Source organism: Coregonus clupeaformis, chromosome 9 (genome assembly GCF_020615455.1).
Source record: "Coregonus clupeaformis isolate EN_2021a chromosome 9, ASM2061545v1, whole genome shotgun sequence".
NCBI classification, from domain to species: domain Eukaryota; kingdom Metazoa; phylum Chordata; class Actinopteri; order Salmoniformes; family Salmonidae; genus Coregonus; species Coregonus clupeaformis.
The window spans coordinates 16694624-16716910 of record NC_059200.1 but is presented as its reverse complement, the minus strand read 5'-3'; the positions used below and the strand labels follow the sequence as shown (position 1 = coordinate 16716910).

The 22287-nt window shown below is 46.8% G+C and overlaps 1 protein-coding gene across 1 annotated transcript in view; it reads right to left on the bottom strand.

Annotated features, from left to right (window-relative positions):
- LOC121573386 (lysosome membrane protein 2) overlaps positions 1-22287 on the bottom strand; it is a 42855-nt gene that overhangs the window by 3977 nt on the left and 16591 nt on the right. The window contains exons 3-8 of the mRNA XM_041885327.1: positions 17102-17249; positions 16811-17002; positions 13962-14053; positions 13010-13129; positions 8697-8875; positions 428-546 (exon numbers count right to left, since the gene is read on the bottom strand). Coding sequence (XP_041741261.1) covers positions 428-546; positions 8697-8875; positions 13010-13129; positions 13962-14053; positions 16811-17002; positions 17102-17249 — 850 coding nt within the window. The remainder of the gene's footprint in view (positions 1-427; positions 547-8696; positions 8876-13009; positions 13130-13961; positions 14054-16810; positions 17003-17101; positions 17250-22287) is intronic.

The window sequence follows — 22287 nt, the reverse complement described above, 5'->3', positions numbered from 1 at the left end:
TGGAGGGTGGAACAGAGCACAACAGGACAGAGAAAGACACAGGGGAGACTACAAAACCGGCTGCCCGCGGTCCCCTGTCAACCAGGACCTCTAGAGTAGAGGACGACCCTGTCAACCAGGGGTGTGCCCCAAATGGCACCCTATTCCCTATACTGTATAGTGTACTACCTTTGACCAGGGCCCATAAGGATCTGGACATAAGTAGTACATTATTATAATTATAATATAATTATAATAATTATAATTAGTACATGATTTATGTCTAGGTTAAACAATCAATAATTATAGCCTGGTAATGTGAGAACATTATTTCAGCCTTCACAGTTGGTGCAATTCCCTGTTACACAAATGTAACACTATTGGCAATATTAAAGAGGATGATCTATTCGACCGCCCCCAGAGAAGTGAACACTAGAGGGTTGCGTACCGGGTTCAGGTCCAGGTAGGTCTGGTGGTGCTCTCTGACAGGATTTAGTCCTTCAATGGCGTTAGAGTACTTCTCATCTCCCAGGTAGAAATGAGGGAAGGAGGTCACCACTGGAGCACCTGGAGAGACAGGGAGGAGGAGTTACGTGACTGGAACTCTGTGAAGACGGGGGGGAGAGGAGGGGCTAAGAGATTTGGAAGTGAGGAAGAAGTGGAATGTGATTGGTTCATCTTGTTAGCAAAATATGTCAAATGTGACTGAGCAGAAACAGAAAGTAACAACCCCTTGAGGTTTAGCTAATACTACAACAACACACAGATGACTCCTGGGTAGTTCTCAGCAAGTGGCAGAGCACTATAAACGCAGCTGTGTTGATTCAGGTACTCACAGCTACAAAAGCTTTAATACAAAACAGTAGTAGGCCCCTAACTTCCCTCCCCTACTATGAAGATACCTGTGTCTCTAACTTCTCTCCCCTACTAAGAAGATACCTGTTTCCTTGACAGAGTGTTGTGATAGGATCTGTCCCTCTCCCCTCAGAGGACAGCTAGTCCCTCTCCCCTCAGAGGACAGCTAGTCCCTCTCCCCTCAGAGGACAGCTAGTCCCTCTAGTCTCAGAGGACAGCTAGTCCTCTCCCCTCAGAGGACAGCTAGTCCCTCTCCCCTCAGAAGACAGCTAGTCCCTCTCCCCTCAGAAGACAGCTAGTCCCTCTCCCCTCAGAGGACAGCTAGTCCCTCTCCCCTCAGAGGACAGGCTAGTCCCTCTCCCCCTCAGAGGACAGCTAGTCCATCTCCCCCTCAGAAGACAGCTAGTCTCTCTAGTCTCAGAAGACAGCTAGTCCCTCTCCCCTCAGAAGACAGCTAGTCTCTCTACCCTCAGAGGACAGCTAGTCCCTCTCCCCTCAGAGGACAGCTAGTCCCTCTCCCCTCAGAGGACAGCTAGTCCCTCTAGTCTCAGAGGACAGCTAGTCCTCTCCCCTCAGTGGACAGCTAGTCCCTCTCCCCTCAGAAGACAGCTAGTCCCTCTCCCCTCAGAAGACAGCTAGTCCCTCTAGTCTCAGAGGACAGCTAGTCCCTCTCCCCTCAGAAGACAGCTAGTCCCTCTCCCCTCAGAGGACAGCTAGTCCCTCTCCCCTCAGAGGACAGCTAGTCCATCTCCCCTCAGAAGACAGCTAGTCTCTCTAGTCTCAGAAGACAGCTAGTCCCTCTCCCCTCAGAAGACAGCTAGTCTCTCTCCCCTCAGAGGACAGCTAGTCCCTCTCCCCTCAGAGGACAGCTAGTCCATCTCCCCTCAGAAGACAGCTAGTCTCTCTAGTCTCAGAAGACAGCTAGTCCCTCTCCCCTCAGAAGACAGCTAGTCTCTCTACCCTCAGAGGACAGCTAGTCCCTCTCCCCTCAGAGGACAGCTAGTCCCTCTCCCCTCAGAGGACAGCTAGTCCCTCTAGTCTCAGAGGACAGCTAGTCCTCTCCCCTCAGACGACAGCTAGTCCCTCTCCCCTCAGAAGACAGCTAGTCCCTCTCCCCTCAGAAGACAGCTAGTCCCTCTAGTCTCAGAGGACAGCTAGTCCCTCTCCCCTCAGAAGACAGCTAGTCCCTCTCCCCTCAGAGGACAGCTAGTCCCTCTCCCCTCAGAGGACAGCTAGTCCCTCTCCCCTCAGAGGACAGCTAGTCCATCTCCCCCTCAGAAGACAGCTAGTCTCTCTAGTCTCAGAAGAGCAGCTAGTCCCTCTCCCCCTCAGAAGACAGCTAGTCTCTCTCCCCTCAGAGGACAGCTAGTCTCTCTAGTCTCAGAAGACAGCTAGTCCCTCTCCCCTCAGAAGATAGCTAGTCCCTCTAGTCTCAGAGGACAGCTAGTCCCTCTCCCCTCAGAGGACAGCTAGCCCCTCTCCCCTCAGAAGACAGCTATTCCCTCTCCCCTCAGAAGACAGCTAGTCCCTCTCCCCTCAGAAGACAGCTAGTCCCTCTCCCCTCAGAAGACAGCTAGTCCCTCTCTCCTCAGAAGACAGCTAGTCCCTCTAGTCTCAGAGGACAGCTAGTCCCTCTCCCCTCAGAAGACAGCTAGTCCCTCTCCCCTCAGAGGACAGCTAGTCCCTCTCCCCTCAGAGGACAGCTAGTCCCTCTCCCCTCAGAGGACAGCTTGTCCATCTCCCCTCAGAAGACAGCTAGTCTCTCTAGTCTCAGAAGACAGCTAGTCCCTCTCCCCTCAGAAGACAGCTAGTCTCTCTACCCTCAGAGGACAGCTAGTCCCTCTCCCCTCAGAGGACAGCTAGTCCCTCTCCCCTCAGAGGACAGCTAGTCTCTCTAGTCTCAGAAGACAGCTAGTCCCTCTCCCCTCAGAAGACAGCTAGTCTCTCTACCCTCAGAGGACAGCTAGTCCCTCTCCCCTCAGAGGACAGCTAGTCCCTCTCCCTCAGAGGACAGCTAGTCCCTCTAGTCTCAGAGGACAGCTAGTCCTCTCCCCCTCAGTGGACAGCTAGTCCCTCTCCCCTCAGAAGACAGCTAGTCCCTCTCCCTCAGAAGACAGCTAGTCCCTCTAGTCTCAGAGGACAGCTAGTCCCTCTCCCCTCAGAAGACAGCTAGTCCCTCTCCCCTCAGAGGACAGCTAGTCCCTCTCCCCTCAGAGGACAGCTAGTCCCTCTCCCCTCAGAGGACAGCTAGTCCATCTCCCCTCAGAAGACAGCTAGTCTCTCTAGTCTCAGAAGACAGCTAGTCCCTCTCCCCTCAGAAGACAGCTAGTCTCTCTCCCCTCAGAGGACAGCTAGTCCCTCTCCCCTCAGAGGACAGCTAGTCCATCTCCCTCAGAAGACAGCTAGTCTCTCTAGTCTCAGAAGACAGCTAGTCCCTCTCCCCTCAGAAGACAGCTAGTCTCTCTACCCTCAGAGGACAGCTAGTCCCTCTCCCCTCAGAGGACAGCTAGTCCTCTCCCCTCAGAGGACAGCTAGTCCCTCTAGTCTCAGAGGACAGCTAGTCCTCTCCCCCTCAGAGGACAAGCTAGTCCCTCTCCCCTCAGAAGACAGCTAGTCCCTCTCCCCTCAGAAGACAGCTAGTCCCTCTAGTCTCAGAGGACAGCTAGTCCCTCTCCCCCTCAGAAGACAGCTAGTCCCTCTCCCCTCAGAGGACAGCTAGTCCCTCTCCCCTCAGAGGACAGCTAGTCCCTCTCCCCTCAGAGGACAGCTAGTCCATCTCCCCTCAGAAGACAGCTAGTCTCTCTAGTCTCAGAAGACAGCTAGTCCCTCTCCCCTCAGAAGACAGCTAGTCTCTCTCCCCTCAGAGGACAGCTAGTCTCTCTAGTCTCAGAAGACAGCTAGTCCCTCTCCCCTCAGAAGATAGCTAGTCCCTCTAGTCTCAGAGGACAGCTAGTCCCTCTCCCCTCAGAGGACAGCTAGCCCCTCTCCCCTCAGAAGACAGCTATTCCCTCTCCCCTCAGAAGACAGCTAGTCCCTCTCCCCTCAGAAGACAGCTAGTCCCTCTCCCCTCAGAAGACAGCTAGTCCCTCTCTCCTCAGAAGACAGCTAGTCCCTCTAGTCTCAGAGGACAGCTAGTCCCTCTCCCCCTCAGAAGACAGCTAGTCCCTCTCCCCTAAGAGGACAGCTAGTCCCTCTCCCCTCAGAGGACAGCTAGTCCCTCTCCCCTCAGAGGACAGCTTGTCCATCTCCCCTCAGAAGACAGCTAGTCTCTCTAGTCTCAGAAGACAGCTAGTCCCTCTCCCCTCAGAAGACAGCTAGTCTCTCTACCCTCAGAGGACAGCTAGTCCCTCTCCCCTCAGAGGACAGCTAGTCCCTCTCCCCTCAGAGGACAGCTAGTCCCTCTAGTCTCAGAGGACAGCTAGTCCCTCTCCCCTCAGAAGACAGCTAGTCCCTCTCCCCTCAGGGGCGCCATTTGGAGACATCCCTGGTGTCTGAGCTGGAGAGTCCAGGGGATTCTGTTTTCGTTACAATACGTGTGGGGGAAGTAGAACAGAGGTGATGTTTTTTTTACTCCAGTGTTTGGCAACAGTAAGCTGTGACAACAGTCACCTGACGGAGAGGGCGTTAGCATGCTAACACACACAACTTCATAACTCAAGGTGCGTCGCAAATGGTACCCTATTCCCTATATAGTGCACTACTTTTGACCAGAGCCCTATGGGAAGTGGAGTAGTGCTCTACATAGGGAATAGGGTGTCATTTGGGACACAGACAAGGTCAAATACCTACGCCGCCCCCCCCTCACTTCCCCTGTCCTTGCCTGGTGATCAGCATATGAACTAAACAGAAGTAGGGGAACGGTCACAGGTTTATTATGGTGGACAGACAGGGTTCAAATACTATTTGAAAGCTTTCAAATACTTGACCGTTTGCTCTAGCCTGCCTGATCGGCAATTCTATTGGTCCCATTAAAGAGATACTTCGGGGGGCCATTATGTACTTCCCCGGAGTCAGATGAACTTGTGAATACCCTTTTTATGTCTCTGTGTGCAGTTTGAAGGAAGTTGCTAGCAAATACAATATACTTCCACTCATTGCGCTAATGCTAGTTAGCATTGGCTCGCGAAACTACCTCTAACTTCCTTCATGCTGGATGCAGAGACATAAAAATGGTATCCACGAGTTCATCTGACTCTGGGGAAGTAGATAAAATCTGAAGTATCCCTTTAAGCCAGGCAAACTCAATCAAGCCCAGATAAAGTATTTTGAATTATTTCAAATAGCATTTGAACCCAGGCCTGATGGTGAACGACGCCTATCCACACACGGATCAATTAAAGGGTTTCCTCTCTTAAACGTGGACGAGTGAGTGAGTGAGTGAGTGTGTGAGTGAGTGTGTGAGTGAGTGTGTGAGTGTGTGAGTGAGTGAGTGAGTGAGTGAATGAGTGAGTGAGTGTGTGTGTGAGTGAGTGTTTGTTTCCTTTGGTATGGCAACCTTGGCAACCTTGGCTTGGCAACCCACTAATGCGTTTCAGTAAATGACTGGTCGTAAATCACCAGGGAGACTCTAACTGGGACACAACCAGGGACACGAGGGCACCCTATTCCCTATCCAGTGCACTACTATGGGCCCTGGTCAAAAGTAGTGCACTATGTAGGGAATAGGGTGCCATTTGGGCTCTGGTCAAAAGTAGTGCGCCCTAGAAGATTAGGAGGACTAACTTCTCCTGCTCATTCCCAGACCACAGTCAGGTGACAGGGCTTATCGCCTTCCCGCCCGGCAACCCGCCTACTCAGTTAGTGGGCCAGGCCTGGTCAGATGATTCTGGGGGGGTTGAGTCAGGGGGGAGCTGAATCACATGGGTGTATGTATTTGTGTGTGTGTGTCTGTGTGTTTCTGTGTGTGTTGGTGTGTGTCTGTGTGTGTGTGTGTGTATTCTGGGGTTTGGGAGGACAACAAAGGACATTGGGGAGATATGAGTGAGATTGTAACGTTACATCATTTTTATACGTATGAAATATTAAACCAATCAATGTATTTATTATATTTCAATTTGTCTCCTGAACTGACCTGAAGTTAAATGAATAGTTCCTATTACACCTGGCTGAAATGCAGAGAGGTGGAGAGGTGGAGAGGAGAGGAGAGGAGGAGAGGAGGAGAGGAGGAGAAGTGGAGAGAGGAGAGGGGGAGAGGAGAGGAGAGAGAGAGAGGAGAGGAGAGGGAGAGGAGAGAGGAGAGGAGAGGAGAGGAGAGGAGAGAGAAGTGAGAGGAGAGGAGAGAGGAGAGAGAGAGGAGGAGGAGGAGAGGAGAGGTGGAGAGTGGAGAGGAGAGGTGGAGAAGTGGACAGGAGAGGAGAGGTGGAGAAGTGGGAGAGGAGAGGTGGAGAGGAGAGGAGGAGAAGTGGAGAGGAGAGGAGGAGAGGAGGAGAGGAGAGGAGGAGAAGTGGAGAGGAGAGGAGGAGAAGTGGAGAGGAGAGGAGGAGAAGTGGAGAGGAGAGGTGGAGAAGTGGACAGGAGAGGAGAGGTGGAGAAGTGGAGAGGAGAGGAGAGGTGGAGAGGAGAGGAGAGGAGAGGAGAGGAGAGGAGAGGAGAGGAGAGGAGAGGGAGAGGAGAGGAGAGGAGAGGAGAGAGGAGAGGAGAGGAGAGAGAGGAGAGAGAGAGGAGAGGAGAGGAGAGGAGAGGAGAGGAGAGGAGAGGAGAGGAGAGGAGAGGAGAGGAGAGGTGGAGAAGTGGACAGGAGAGGTGGAGAAGTGGAGAGGAGAGGAGGAGAAGTGGAGAGGAGAGGAGGAGGAGTGGAGAGGAGAGGTGGAGAGGAGAGGTGGAGAGGAGAGGAGGAGAAGTGGAGAGGAGAGGTGGAGAAGTGCAGAGAGGAGGAGAAGTGGAGAGGATAGGTGGAGAAGTGGAGAGGAGAGGAGGAGAAGTGGTGAGGAGAGGTGGAGAAGTGGAGAGGAGAGGAGAGGTGGAGAAGTGGAGAGAAGAGGAGAGGTGGAGAAGTGAGAGGAGATGTGGAGAAGTGGAGAGGAGAGGAGGAGAAGTGGAGAGGAGAGGAGGAGAAGTGGAGAGGAGAGGAGGAGAAGTGGAGAGGAGAGGTGGAGAAGTGGACAGGAGAGGTGGAGAAGTGGAGAGGAGAGGAGGAGAAGTGGAGAGGAGAGGAGGAGGAGTGGAGAGGAGAGGTGGAGAGGAGAGGAGGAGAAGTGGAGAGGAGAGGTGGAGAAGTGCAGAGAGGAGGAGAAGTGGAGAGGATAGGTGGAGAAGTGGAGAGGAGAGGAGGAGAAGTGGTGAGGAGAGGTGGAGAAGTGGAAAGGAGAGGAGAGGTGGAGAAGTGGAGAGAAGAGGAGAGGTGGAGAAGTGAGAGGAGATGTGGAGAAGTGGAGAGGAGAGGAGGAGAAGTGGAGAGGAGAGGTGGAGAAGTGGAGAGGAGAGGAAGAGAAGTGGAGAGGAGAGGTGGAGAAGTGGAGAGGAGAGGTGGAGAAGTGGAGAGGAGAGGTGGAGAAGTGCAGAGAGGAGAGGTGGAGAAGTGCAGAGAGGAGGAGAAGTGGAGAGGAGAGGTGGAGAAATGGAGAGGAAAGGAGAGGTGGATAAGTGGAGAGGAGAGGTGGAGAAGTGCAGAGAGGAAAGGAGAGGTGGATAAGTGGAGAGGAGAGGTGGAGAAGTGCAGAGAGGAGGAGAAGTGGAGAGGAGAGGTGGAAAAGTGGAGAGGAGAGGTAGAGAAGTGGAGAAGTTGAGAGGAGAGGTGGAGAAGTGGAGAGGAGAGGTGGAGAATTGGAGAGGAGAGGTGGAGAAGTGGAGAGGAGAGGAGAGGTGGAGAAGTGGAGAGGAGAGGTGGAGAAGTGGAGAGGAGAGATGAGGTGGAGAAGTGGAGAGGAATGGTGGAGAAGTGGAGAGAAGAGGTAGAGAAGTGGATAGGAGGAAAAGTGGAGAGGAGAGGTGGAGAAGTGGAGAGGAGAGGTGGAGAAGTGGAGAGGAGAGGAGAAGAGGAGAAGTGGAGAGGAGAGAAGAGGAGGAGGTAGAGAGGTGGAGAGGAGAGGTGGAGGAGTGGAGAGGAGAGGTGGAGGAGTAGAGAGGGGAGGAGGAGGAGTGGAGAGGAGAGGAGGAGGAGTGGAGAGGAGGAGGTAGAGAGTGGAGAGGAGAGGAGGAGGAGTGGAGAGGAGAGGAGGAGGAGTGGAGAGGAGAGAGAGAGGAGAGGAGGAGTGGAGAGGAGAGGAGGAGGAGAGGTGGAGGAGTGGAGAGGAGAGGAGAGGAGGAGTGGAGAGGAGGAGGTAGAGAGGTGGATAGGAGAGGAGGAGGAGTGGAGAGGAGAGGAGGAGGAGAGGTGGAGGAGTGGAGAGGAGAGGAGAGGAGGAGAGGAGAGGAGAGGAGGAGGAGAGAGTGGAGGGTGGAGGAGAGGAGGAGTGGAGAGGAGGAGGTAGAGAGGTGGAGAGGAGAGGAGGAGGAGTGGAGAGGAGAGGAGGGGAGGAGTGGAGTGGAGAGGAGAGGAGAGGAGAGGAGAGGAGAGGAGAGGAGAGGAGAGGAGAGGAGAGGAGGGGAGAGGAGGAGGTAGAGAGGTAGAGAGGAGAGGAGTGGAGAGGAGAGGAGGAGGAGTGGAGAGGAGGAGGTAGAGAGGTAGAGAGGAGAGGAGGAGGAGTGGAGAGGAGAGGAGGAGGAGTGGAGAGGAGGAGGTAGAGAGGTGGAGAGGAGAGGTGGAGGAGTGGAGAGGAGAGGAGGAGGAGTGGAGAGGAGGAGGTAGAGAGGTGGAGAGGAGGAGGTAGAGAGGTGGAGAGGAGAGGAGGTAGAGATAGACAGATAGGTGGAGGTGGAGGTGGAGGTGGAGGTGGAGGTGGAGGTGGAGGTGGAGGTGGAGGTGGAGGTAGAGGTGCACCTACCTTTTCGGCATACGCTGACTTTGAGCAAGCCGGTACCCAGGCACTCTTTGGGGGAGACACAGAATCCTTCGTTGGCTGGGTTCTCCTCCTTGCTGGCCAGGACATCACGAGGAGGGGTGAAACGATACGCTGGGAGCCCCTTCACCCACACATCCTTCTCAAACTCCATGAAGATGGACCTGAGGATCACAACAAACAATAAATAAATCAAATAATCCACCAACCAACCAAACAAACAACCAAACCATGAGGTTACAAAGAACTGAGAAATGTTACCGTTTTTAGATTCATATTTCATACTATATACAGTTCCTACTACTTTCCATTTCAATTCAGGAAGGAAACTGAAATTCCTGTCACGGTTTCGGCCGAGGCTGCCTCTCTTCCTTGCTCGGGCAGGCTTCGGCGGTCGTCGTCTCCGGAGTACTAGCTGCCACCGTTGTATGTTTCGATGTTCGTTTGGTTTCGTCTTGATGTTGTACACCTGTTATCGTTTAGCGTTCATTATTTGTCCTATAAGTTCTCGTTGTGTTTGTCATGTGTTGTGTGTGATTGCGCCACTGTTGGTTGTCTGTGCTTCGTTGTTTTCCTCCTCTGTTTGGGAGGGTTCTCGCACATGTTAGTGCGCATTTTGTTTTACGCCTGTGTGCGTATTTTCTCGCCTCTGGGCTCTTTGGCTCGTGTTCTAAGTGTTTGTTCACTAAAGTCTTTTGGACTAAGTTTCTGCGTCCTGCGCCTGATTCCTGCACCACACCCACCTACAGCACCCGTTGTCAATTCCGAATGGAACTGACCCAAACCCTGCTGGTACCTCTCGTTGATCATTATGTCGTTCCCCTAATCTAACAACCCAGAATCCCCTAATCTCACAACCCAGAATCCCCTAATCCCACAATCTCAAATGCACTAGCTAGCGAATTTAACTCTATTTACATGTGTTTACACCTTTTTTTTCATGAGATTAACATTTCCCTGATGTGGAACATAGTGCATAAACTTTGGAAGTTAAGTGAAATTGCAAAAGGAATTGACCCCCAAAACTAACACCTCCGGTTGACTTGCCCCTTGGATCTTTGGCAAAGGTCTTTCTGCTGACGCGCATCAGCTCTTCTCTAATACTCAAAACAATGTGGGTATAAACAATGTGTGTATAAAGTTTGTTGGACATGACTAATGACTGGAACAACAACTTCCTATTATAAATATGATACAAATAACAGGAAGTGGGCTGGGAGCCACTGGAAATAGGATGCCATTTGGGACGTAGTCAGTGGAAGGTGGGATGTCCCCTTTAGCCACAATAACACAGATGACCAGTCGTTCGGTCGCTGCTACTCATGTGACTAAGAAGGTGAAAGGGTTTTCCAAACATTCATTGGAGGCTTGACGAGTTCAAACTGTGCTCCTGATGAAAACGGCAGATGCACATGCCAATCCAGCAGATTCTTTCCGCCCACCCTCAACAAAGGGGGGAGGAAGTTTGTAGTAGTCGACTAGTCCCAGTTTTTTAGGTCAAGGTTCCCAGCTAAAATAGACCGCCCCCCACCCACACACTCCACCAATCAACAACAAGGGGAGAGTCTCATATATTTAGGTGAAAAGTCAAATAGAGACACAAAGGGGTTTGATGGGCGTGTCAAAATAAACGCAAGGATGGGCAACAATTACTAAATACAATTACAAAATACAGATACAAAATACCATAAAGATCAATGTATCAAAATAAACTACAAAATACATTTGCAAGTAGCCTGGCCCGAACACCAACAACAATCTCAGTAACAGTTACAAAAACGTTTTACTTGCTATGACTGTGAGATGTTGTTGTTTAACTAACTTAGTTGAGCAAGTCACTCTGGATATGAATGTCTGCTAAATGACCAAAATGTAGGTGTGAAAAGGAACATGAGAAATGAACTGCAAAGAACACTGGGTATCGTTTCGGTGCGGAGTTCATTAGAATAATACTCAGCATGCTTTGCAATTGTTCAGTTTACATATACATTTATATTTAGTTCATTTAGCAGACGCTTTTATCACACCATAGTGCTATCAGACTTCTGATAACAATGCAGGGTGAAAGGGGAGCCACAAAATGTGAACCTCTATAAAAAAAATGGTATAGAAAAGTATTTTGAAAATAAAGATTACAGTATTTAAAGCTAGCTGGAGCAGGGCCATAGGGAGGTAAAGCTAGCTGGAGCAGGGCCATAGAGAATAAAGCTAGTTGGACGAGAGCCATAGGGAGGTAAAGTTTAGCTGGACGAGGGCCATAGAGAATAAAGCTAGTTGGACGAGAGCCATAGGGAGGTAAAGTTTAGCTGGACGAGGGCCATAGAGAATAAAGCTAGTTGGACGAGAGCCATAGGGAGGTAAAGTTTAGCTGGACGAGGGCCATAGAGAATAAAGCTAGTTGGACGAGAGCCATAGGGAGGTAAAGTTTAGCTGGACGAGAGCCATAGGGAGGTAAAGTTTAGCTGGACGAGAGCCATAGGGAGGTAAAGTTTAGTTGGACGAGAGCCATAGGGAGGTAAAGTTTAGCTGGACGAGGGCCATAGAGAATAAAGCTAGTTGGACGAGAGCCATAGGGAGGTAAAGTTTAGCTGGACGAGAGCCATAGGGAGGTAAAGTTTAGCTGGACGAGAGCCATAGGGAGGTAAAGTTTAGTTGGACGAGAGCCATAGGGAGGTAAAGTTTAGCTGGACGAGAGCCATAGGGAGGTAAAGCTTAGTTGGACGAGAGCCATAGGGAGGTAAAGTTTAGCTGGACGAGGGCCATAGGGAGGTAAAGTTTAGTTGGACGAGAGCCATAGGGAGGTAAAGTTTAGCTGGACGAGAGCCATAGGGAGGTAAAGTTTAGTTGGACGAGAGCCATAGGGAGGTAAAGTTTAGCTGGACGAGGGCCATAGGGAGGTAAAGTTTAGTTGGACGAGAGCCATAGGGAGGTAAAGTTTAGCTGGACGAGAGCCATAGGGAGGTAAAGTTTAGTTGGACGAGAGCCATAGGGAGGTAAAGTTTAGCTGGACGAGGGCCATAGGGAGGTAAAGTTTAGTTGGACGAGAGCCATAGGGAGGTAAAGTTTAGCTGGACGAGAGCCATAGGGAGGTAAAGTTTAGTTGGACGAGAGCCATAGGGAGGTAAAGTTTAGCTGGACGAGGGCCATAGGGAGGTAAAGTTTAGCTGGACGAGAGCCATAGGGAGGTAAAGTTTAGCTGGACGAGGGCCATAGGGAGGTAAAGTTTAGCTGGACGAGAGCCATAGGGAGGTAAAGTTTAGCTGGACGAGGGCCATAGGGAGGTCACTTGTATATAGTCTGTGTTCATATGTGTAAGTTATCAGGAGGTTATGATGATAACCATCTCACAAGATCCCTGCCATGTGGACATATTATACCCCTGACACTAATAAAATATTTCCTTCCCCTTCTGCTGAGGCGAGGTTGTAGGGCCCAGAATAACCCACTACCTCATCAGCACGCACATCATAACCATGTGAAAGGTCAAGAGAAAACAGGCCATTGCTCAATATGAAACATTGCTGTTCTAGTGAGATCCTTTTAACACAGTGAAACTGTACTGAACAGTAAACTTAAAGTGGTGCATTTGTTTTCAGTGGCCTTTGATCTACTGTTTAGCAAGGTTGTTTGGGGACAATTCCATTTCAATTAATTAAGTAAGTACAAGCTTTCATTGCTTTTATTAAATGAGGAATTGGAACTGGCCCAAATCCTACCGTTTAGTAAGGGTTCTGTTCTGTTCTGACATGATCTGCCCTCTATACTGCTCCTGAACAGGTCAGTGGTGAAGACCCGTTCCTTCTTGGACACCACCCCACCCCCCCCAAAAAAAACGAAGAAAAAAAACATTGTAAAGTGGTTATCCCACTGGCTATAAGGTGAATGCACCAATTTGTAAGTCGCTCTGGATAAGAGCGTCTGCTAAATGACGTAAATGTAAATGTAATGTCCCACTACCTCATCAGCACTCACATCCCAACCAGCTGAAAAGTCAACCATGAGGAGAGCTCTATCAGGCCATTGCTCAATGAGGAACATTTGGTGAGAGACTGAGAGACAACGTTCTTGTGGGATCCTTCTACCACAAGGAGACCGTGTGCAGTGGACATTCCCAATACCCTTGGATATTATTTAGCAGGGTTGCGGGGTTCAAATCCATTTCCTTACGTAAAAGCTATACTTCCTGAATTGACTTGCATTGAAATGGAATCCCTGTTTAAAGTGGTGTGTTTTAGTGACCTTTTGACATGACTGTTTCACCTGTACTCCGTTTTTTTTTCTTCCGTGCTGTAGCCTACCTGCACAAGTCAGGACTGAAGATGTACAGTCTCTCGGTCTTGGACAGCAGGGGGTGGAAGGCGCTGCCGTCGGTACCGTTGATCATGTTACTCTGCTCAGACGTCCACAGGCTCAGTTTACTGAAACACGAGATTTAGTTCTAAATGTAACTCAATTAAATACCTTATAAACAATACCTTATAAAAATACAAAAGCACCATCTAGCCCAAACGCTTGATTGTTTAGGCTCATATGACTTAAATAATGTTAATACAAGGTTTTGCGCTTTATCTAATCAAACGGGGGAAGGAAAGGGTGCTGCCTGTGACATACTGAGTGTATCACAGTCTAGCAGGACGTGAGAAGTTAGCTGACTAGAAGTTCTCATTTAGTATTTTCTAACAAGGCCAGATACCAGGATGTGGCAAGCACACAGCTCTGTGTTCTGGCTAGGCTAGGGGCCTCTGGGGAGTCTCTCTCTCTCTCTCTCTGGTGCTGCAGACTCCTGGCGCGCATCCTAAATGGTACCCTATTTCCTATATAGAGCACTACATAGGGGGGCTCTGGTCAATAGGGGCTCTGGTTAAAAGTAGTGCACTACATAGGGAATAGGGTGCCATTTGGGGACGCAGCCCCTGTCCTCTGTTACTGTCTGGCAGTGTGAAGAATGTCTTAGGAAACCAGTGGACTGTTCTGTTCCAGTCTTTTACACCAAAGAGTTACTCAATGACGGGGTTTCTCATCATCAAATAAAAAATGTAAATCTAGGGTGTGTTCGGAGGAGATGACTCCAGTATGTGCTGTAGCAGGCAGCATCTTTTGGAGTCACTTTCATATGAGGAAATTTACTAATGAGGATCCAGCACTTTTTTTTTTGGAAGAATGATCCGTGAGTGAGCGTCACGTTGTCTATTATCTAAGTTACAACACAAAAAAACATGTGTGTCATCACGGGCCAATATGTTTCAGTACCTTTCTCCTTTAAATGTGGCTACCCTGCCGTAGTCCATGAAGTCTGCCTCCCCGGTATGATAAACAAATTCACCATCATTGCTTCCATTTTTCTGCAGAGTGGGGGGAAAAAAATGAAAATAATTTGAAAGTTTTTACAGTTGAAGTCTGAGCCCTTTATGTCCCTACCAGTCTAGTGTTGCACTCGCTAATGTTTCACAATGTATTTCTTTGTAGGCTTTAGCCTTGAAATAATTGAAATAATTGAAATAATATAGCCTAAATAACTCATTCTTGTTCCTTCTTCGGCTCCCTGTCTGACTCCTGACCTATTTTGAGTGTTTATACAGTTGAAGTCTGAAGTTTACATACACCTTAGCCAAATACATTTAAACTCTGTTTTTCACAATTCCTGACATTTAATCCTAGTAAACATTCCCTGTCTTAGGTCAGTTAGGATCACCACTTTATTTTAAGAATGTGAAATGTCAGAATAATAGTAGAGAGAATGATTTATTTCAGCTTTTATTTCTTTCATCACGTTCCCAGTGGGTCAGAAGTTTACATTACACTCAATTAGTATTTGGTAGCATTGCCCTTAAATTGTTTGACTTGGGTCAAACGTTTCGGGTAGCCGTCCACAAGCTGCCCACAATAAGTTGGGTGAATTTTGGCCCATTCCTCCTGACAGAGCTGGTGTAACTGAGTCAGGTTTGTAGGCCTCCTTGCTCGCACACGCTTTTTCAGTTCTGCCCACACATTTTCTATAGGATTGAGGTCAGGGCTTTGTGATGGCCACTCCAATACCTTGACTTTGATGTCCTTAAGCCATTTTGCCACAACTTTGGAAGTATGCTTGGGGTCATTGTCCATTTGGAAGACCCATTTGCGACCAAGCTTTAACTTCCTGACTGATGTCTTGAGATGTTGCTTCAATATATCCACATAATGTTCCTTCCTCATGATGCCATTTATTGTGTGAAGTGCACCAGTCCCTCCTGCAGCAAAGCACCCCCACAGCATGATGCTGCCACCCCCGTGCTTCACGGTTGGGATGGTGTTCTTCGGCTTGCAAGCGACCCCCTTTTTCCTCCAAACATAACAATGGTCATTATGGCCAAACAGTTCTATTTTTGTTTCATCAGACCAGAGGACATTTCTCTAAACATTCCGATCTTTGTCCCCATGTGCAGTTGCAAACCGTAGTCTGGCTTTTTTATGGCGGTTTTGGAGCAGTGGCTTCTTCCTTGCTGAGCAGCCTTTCAGGTTATGTCGATATAGGACTCGTTTTACTGTGGATATAGATACTTTTGTACCTGTTTCCTTCAGCATCTTCACAAGGTCCTTTGCTGTTGTTCTGGGATTGATTTGCACTTTTCGCACCAAAGTACGTTAATCTCTAGGAGACAGAACACATCTCCTTCCTGAGCGGTATGACAGCTGCGTGGTCCCATGGTGTTTATACTTGCGTACTATTGTTTGTACAGACGAACGTGGTACCTTCAGGCGTTTGGAAATTGCTCCCAAGGATGAACCAGACTTGTGGAGGTCTACAATTATTTTTCTGAGGTCTTGGCTGATTTCTTTAGATTTTCCCATGATGTCAAGCAAAGAGGCACTGAGTTTGAAGGTAGACCTTGAAATACATCCACAGGTACACCTCCAATTGACTCAAATGATGTCAATTAGCCTATCAGAAGCTTCTAAAGCCATGACATCATTTTCTGGAATTTTCCAAGCTGTTTAAAGATACAGTCAACTTAGTGTATGTAAACTTCTGACCCACTGGAATTGTGATACAGTGAATTAAAAGTGAAATAATCTGTCTGTAAACAATTGTTGGAAAAATTACATTATTATTTTATCACCCACATGTCTTTAGGTGGCTGTGGCATCCCCCAGCTGACAAAACAGGTTGCAATGACCATTGACAATATGTAATGTTCTGTATCTATGGCAATGACATAATGACATTATAACCAGCTTTGACCACTGAGCCTCCGCCTCTGAGCTTCCCTAGTGACCTACCTTATACATGAGGCCACAGTGACATCATTACATACCCCATACACTACCGGTCAAAAGTTTTAGAACACCTACTCATTCAAGGGTTTTTCTTTATTTTTACTATTTTCTACTTTGTAGAATAATAGTGAAGACATCAAAACTATGAAATAACACATATGAAATCATGTAGTAACCAAAAAAGTGTTAAACAAATCAAAATATATTTTATATTTGAGATTCTTCAAATAGCCACCCTTTGCCTTGATGACAGCTTTGCACACTCTTGGCATTCTCTCAACCAGCTTCATGAGGTAGTCACATGGAATGCATTTCAATTAACAGATGTGACTTGTTCAAAGTTAATTTGTGGAATTTCTTTCCTTTTTAATGCGTTTGAGCCAACCAGTTGTGTTGTGACAAGGTAGGGGGGTATACAGAAGATAGCCCTATTTGGTAAAAGACCAAGTCCATATTATGGCAAGAACAGCTAAAATAAGCAAAGAGAAACAACAGTCCATCATTACTTTAAGACATGAAGGTCAGTCAATACGGAACATTTGTTGAACACTTTTTTGGTTACTACATGATTTCATATGTGTTATTTCATAGTTTTGATGTCTTCACTATTATTCTACAATGTAGAAAATAGTAAAAATAAAGAAAAACCCTGGAATGAGTAGGTGTTCTAAAACTTTTGACCGGTAGTGTATGTAATGACTTTCTTGTGAGTGCTGGCTGTCTTTTCAGACAATTCAAGTCCAGTGACTCCCAGGCTACAGTACCCGAAATACTTATTTACAGAACTTAGTGAAGAGCTGAGTAGGTCAGATTTATCATTTTGTATTGACTTCGTGGACACCTACCTTGTACATGAGGCCAAAGTACTCGTCGATCTCTGGGTTAAGGGTGTGGAGACGGGACAACAGAGGATCATTGAAGCCCCACAGCAGCTCGTTCACCGAGCGTGTCATGAACATGCCTACTTTCAGGGAGTTCATCCAGATAGATACCATAGAACTCTTCCAGAAACTATCCTTCACCTTGTTCATCACCGCCTGAGGGAGAAGAAGGGGGGGAGGGGGGGTGGGATTTTAACCTGAAAACCCTACTTACTCAGCATAACCCGAAAACACTGTGAAAGCACGGTTACTCACCACAGCTGGGATATTGATGGTTGTGATCATGTCAACATCAGGATCACCTGCAGAGCGTTCTGGCAGGAACACAAATGTCTTGGGTTGGTAGGCAGCCACTCTGGTCCCATTATCTACAAACGTCACATTCTCCTTGGCCCTGTACTCCCTGGAACAGAGCAGACAAGGGGGAAGTCAGTCTCTGCAAACGTCACATTCTCCTTGGGCCTGTACATCTTGACAAAGCAACTGCCAAACTTACCCAACATCCACTTTTTGCAATATAATGCATAAATATTTCAACATATTCCATCACAAATCAAATAAACCAGACTAGGTAATTAGGTCAAGAAGCCAGATTATCCTGACAGGAAGTGTGCCAACTGTAAATCTGCTGTGTTTTTGCTCTAGCCATGGACATTGATATTTCTTTTAGAGAGCATTCGTTGGGTGCGTTAACAGTGATAACCCACTTCTCTCATCAATGACGATGAAATGACGATCTACTTAAACATTGATTAAATATTGACTGGTTTTCATCAAGCTGTCCTCTCAAGAAAAAAGCTTCATACTGTAACTTGGTTCAGGTTATCAGTCAACCCACCAGGGTATTTACAAACAGAACAGGAACTAAATCATCCACTTGTACTGACCACATCTTTACTAATGCTGCAGAAGTCTGCTCTAAAGCAGTATCCACATCCATCGGATGTAGTGATCACAATATAGTAGCCATATCTAGGGAAACCAAAGTTCCAAAGACTGGGCCTAATATAGTGTATAAGAGATCATACAAGAGGTTTTGCAATAATTCCTATGTTAAAGATGTGAAAAATATTTGTTGGTCTGATGTGTGTAATGAGGAACATCCTGACACTGCACTTGAAGCATTTATGAAATTGCTTCTTCCAGTTACTCAAAGGAATACGCCCATAAAGAAACTGACTGTGAAAACCCTCCCAAATCCCCGTGGATAGATGATGAACTGAAAAACGGTATGGCTGAGAGGGACGAGGCCAAGGGAATGGCAAATAAGTCTGGCAACACAGCAGATTGGCAAACATACAGTAAATTGAGAAATAACGTAACTAAACTAAACAAAAAAGATGAAGAAACTATATGGAAACTATATGGAAACTATATGGAAACTATATGGAAACTATATGGAATAAAGATAAATTATATAAAGAATGATAGTAAAAAGCTCTGGAGTACCTTAAATTAAATTCTAGGCAAAAGCTGTGTGTCTATGTACGCTTGACGACTCAACAGTATACACGCCGGCTGCAACAGTACAATAAATAACTGACACCCTTAACATAGAGCTCCAGTCAGTTTTAGAATGGGTAAATAGCAATAGGCTGATGCTAAATATCTAAAAAAAACTAAAAGCATACCTTTTTTGAACAAATCACTCACTCAACCCTAAACCTCATCTGGGTATATTATTGAATAATGTGGCTATTGAGCAAGTTGCTATCATGGTCAAAACATATAGAGTCAATGGTTCCTAAAATGGGAAGAGGTCCGTGATGAGGCGCTGCTCTGCTTTCTTGATATCTCGGTCAACCAGACAGGTCCTACAGGCCCTAGTTTTGTCTCACCTGGACTACTGTCCAGTTGTGTGGTCAGGTGCGGCAAAGAAGGTCATAGGTAAATTGCAGGTAGCCTAGTGGTTAAGAGCGTTGGGCCAGTAACCAAAAGGTTGCCGGTTTGAATCCCTGAGCTGATTAGGTGAAAAATCTGTCTGTGCCCTTGAGCAAGGCACTTTATCCTAATTGCTCCTGTAAGTCGCTCTGGATAAAAACGTCTGCTAAAATGATGTAAAAACAGAGCAGCAGTTCATTCGGAAAGTATTCAGACCCCTTTTCCCCATTTTGTTACACTCCAGCCTTATTCTAAAAAGGATTAAATTGATTTTTCCCCCTCATCAATCTACACACAATACCCCATAATGACGAAGCAAAAACAGGTTTGTAGACATTTTTGCAAATGTATTCAGACCCTTTACTCAGTACGTTGTTGAAGCACCTTTAGCAAAGATTACAGCCTCGAGTCTTCTTGGGTATGATGCTACAAGCTTGGCACACATGAATTTGGGGAGTTTCTCCCATTCTTCTCTGCAGATCCTCTCAAGCTCTGTCAGGTTGGATGGGGAGTGTCGCTGCACAGCTATTTTCAGGTCTCTCCAGAGATGTATGATCGGGTTCAAGTCCCGGCTCTGGCTGGGCCACTCAAGGACATTCAGGGACTTGTCCCGAAGCCATTCTTGCATTGTCTTGGCTGTGTGCTTACGGTCGTTGTCCTGTTGGAAGGTGAACCTTCACCCCAGTCTGAGGTCCTGAGCGCTCTGGAGCAGGTTTTCATCAAGGATCTCTCTGTACTTTGCGCCGTTCATCTTTCCCTCAATCCTGACTAGTCTCCCAGTCCCTGTCGCTGAAAAACATCCCCACAGCATAATGCTGCCACCACCATTTCATCCAGATGTGACGCTTGGCATTCAGGCCAAAGAGTTCAATCTTGGTTTCATCAGACAAGAGAATCTTGTTTCTCATGGTCTGTCCTTTAGGTGCCTTTTGACAAACTCCAAGTGGGCGGTCATGTGCCTTTCAGTGAGGAGTGGCTTCCGTCTGGCCACTCTACCATAAAGGCCTGATTGGTGGAGTGCTGCAGAGATGGTTGTCCTTCTGGAAGGTTCTCCCATCTCCACAGAGGAACTCTGGAGCTATGTCAGAGTGACCATCGGGTTCATGGTCACCTCCCTGACCAAGGCCCTTCTCCCCCGATTGCTCAGTTTGGCTGGGCGGCCAGCTCTAGGAAGATTCTTGGTGGTTCCAAACTTCTTCCATTTAAGAATGATGGAGGCCACTGTGTTCTTGGGGACCTTCAATGCTGCAGAAATCATTTGGTACCCTTCCCCAGATCTGTGCCTCGACACAATCCTGTCTCGGAGCTCTACGGCCAATTCCTTTGACCTCATGGCTTGGTTTTTGTTCAGACATGCATTGTCTGTTTTTGCTTTTTCATTATGGGGTATTATGTGTAGATTGATGAGGGAAAAAACCATTTAATAAATGTTTTGAATAAGGCTGTAACGTAGCAAAACATGGAGAAAGTCAAGGGGTCTGAATACTTTCCGAATGCACTGTAGATACAGATACATACCTCTTGACTTTCTCCATGTTTTGTTGTGCTGCAGGCTGAATTCAAAATGGATGAAATAATGACAAAGTAGAAATGTTTGAAATACAGAAATATCTAATTTACATACAGTGAGGGAAAAAAGTATTTGATTCCCTGCTGATTTTGTACGTTTGCCCACTGACAAAGAAATGATCAGTCTATAATTTTAATGGTAGGTTTATTTGAACAGTGAGAGACAGAATAACAACAACAAAATTCTGAAAAACGGATGTCAAAAATGTTATAAATTGATTTGCATTTTAATGAGGGAAATAAGTATTTGAGCCATCTGCAAAAACATGACTTAGTACTTGGTGGCAAAACCCTTGTTGGCAATCACAGAGGTCAGACATTTCTTGTAGTTGGCCACCAGGTTTGCACACATCTCAGGAGGGATTTTGTCCCACTCCTCTTTGCAGATCTTCTCCAAGTCATTAAGGTTTCAAGGCTGACGTTTGGCAACTCGAACCTTCAGCTCCCTCCACAGATTTTCTATAGGATTAAGGTCTGGAGACTGGCTAGGCCACTCCAGGACCTTAATGTGCTTCTTCTTGAGCCACTCCTTTGTTGCCTTGGCCGTGTGTTTTGGGTCATTGTCATGCTGGAATACCCATCCACGACCCATTTTCAATGCCCTGGCTGAGGGAAGGAGGTTCTCACCCAAGATTTGACGATACATGGCCCCGTCCATCATCCCTTTGATGCGGTGAACTGTAAATTGCTCTGGATAAGAGCGTCTGCAAAATGACTAAAAATCTAAAATCATGTGTTGTGTTGGATTTGCCCCAAACATAACGCTTTGTATTCAGGACATAAAGTTAATTTCTTTGCCACATTTTTTGCAGTTTTACTTTAGTGCCTTGTTGCAAACAGGATGCATGTTTTGTAAAAAAATTATTCTGTACAGGCTTACTTTTTTTCACTCTGTCAATTAGGTTAGTATTGTGGAGTAACCACAATGTTGTTCATCCATCCTCAGTTTTCTCCTTTCACAAACAACTGTTTTAAAGTCACCATTGGCCTCATGGTGAAATCCCTGAGCGGTTTGATTCCTCTAGGAAGGACGCCTGTATCTTTGTAGTGACTGGGTGTATTGATACACCATCCAAATTGTAATTAATAACTTCACCATGCTCAAAGAGATATTCAATGTCTGCTTTTTTTGAAACCCCATCTACCAATAGGTGCCCTTCTTTGTGAGGCATTGAAAAACCTCCCTGGTCTTTGTGGTTGAATCTGTGTTTGAAATTCACTGCTCGACTGAGAGACCTTATAAATAATTGTATGTGTGTATACAGAGATAAGGGTAGTCATTCAAAAATAATGTTAAACACTATTATTGCACACAGAGTACAATTTCATTTTTCAGCTTTTAATTTTTAAAGAATTTGTAAACATTTCTAAAAACATAATTCCACTTTGACATTATGGGGTATTGTGTGTAGGCCAGTGACACAACATCTCAATTTAATCCATTTTAAATTCAGGCTGTAACACAACAAAATGTGGAAAAAGTACTTTTTGAAGGCCCTGTACGTACAAGAACGGTACAAGAGGTCACACATAACATACTTCTTACTTGATAGGTCGATGTCCTCATTGTGGTTTTACAGACGTTTTTAATACGTTTTATGTACACAGTTTATTAGAATATTTATGAAATGCACATTGTTATATTTGGTAACACATGCTTATTTTCCCTCAACTCCAACCCCATTCGATGCATTGAACAGATGTGGGTGGAGCTATGTCTACATAAGGGTGCAAATTAAAAACTCTCACAAAAGCTCTGACGAAGGCCTTGAGGCCGATACGTAAAGCTTAATAAAGAGCAGTGATACTATCAAGAGCAGTGATACTAGCAAGAGCAGTGTGCAGGTTTCTTCTTTTTTCTCAGGCTGTAACACAACAAAATGTGGAAAAAGTAGTAAAGGGGTGTGAATACTTTCTGAAGGCACTGTACGTACAAGAACGGTACAAGAGGTCACCCATAACATACTGTACTTCTGTTCTCTAATTAATGA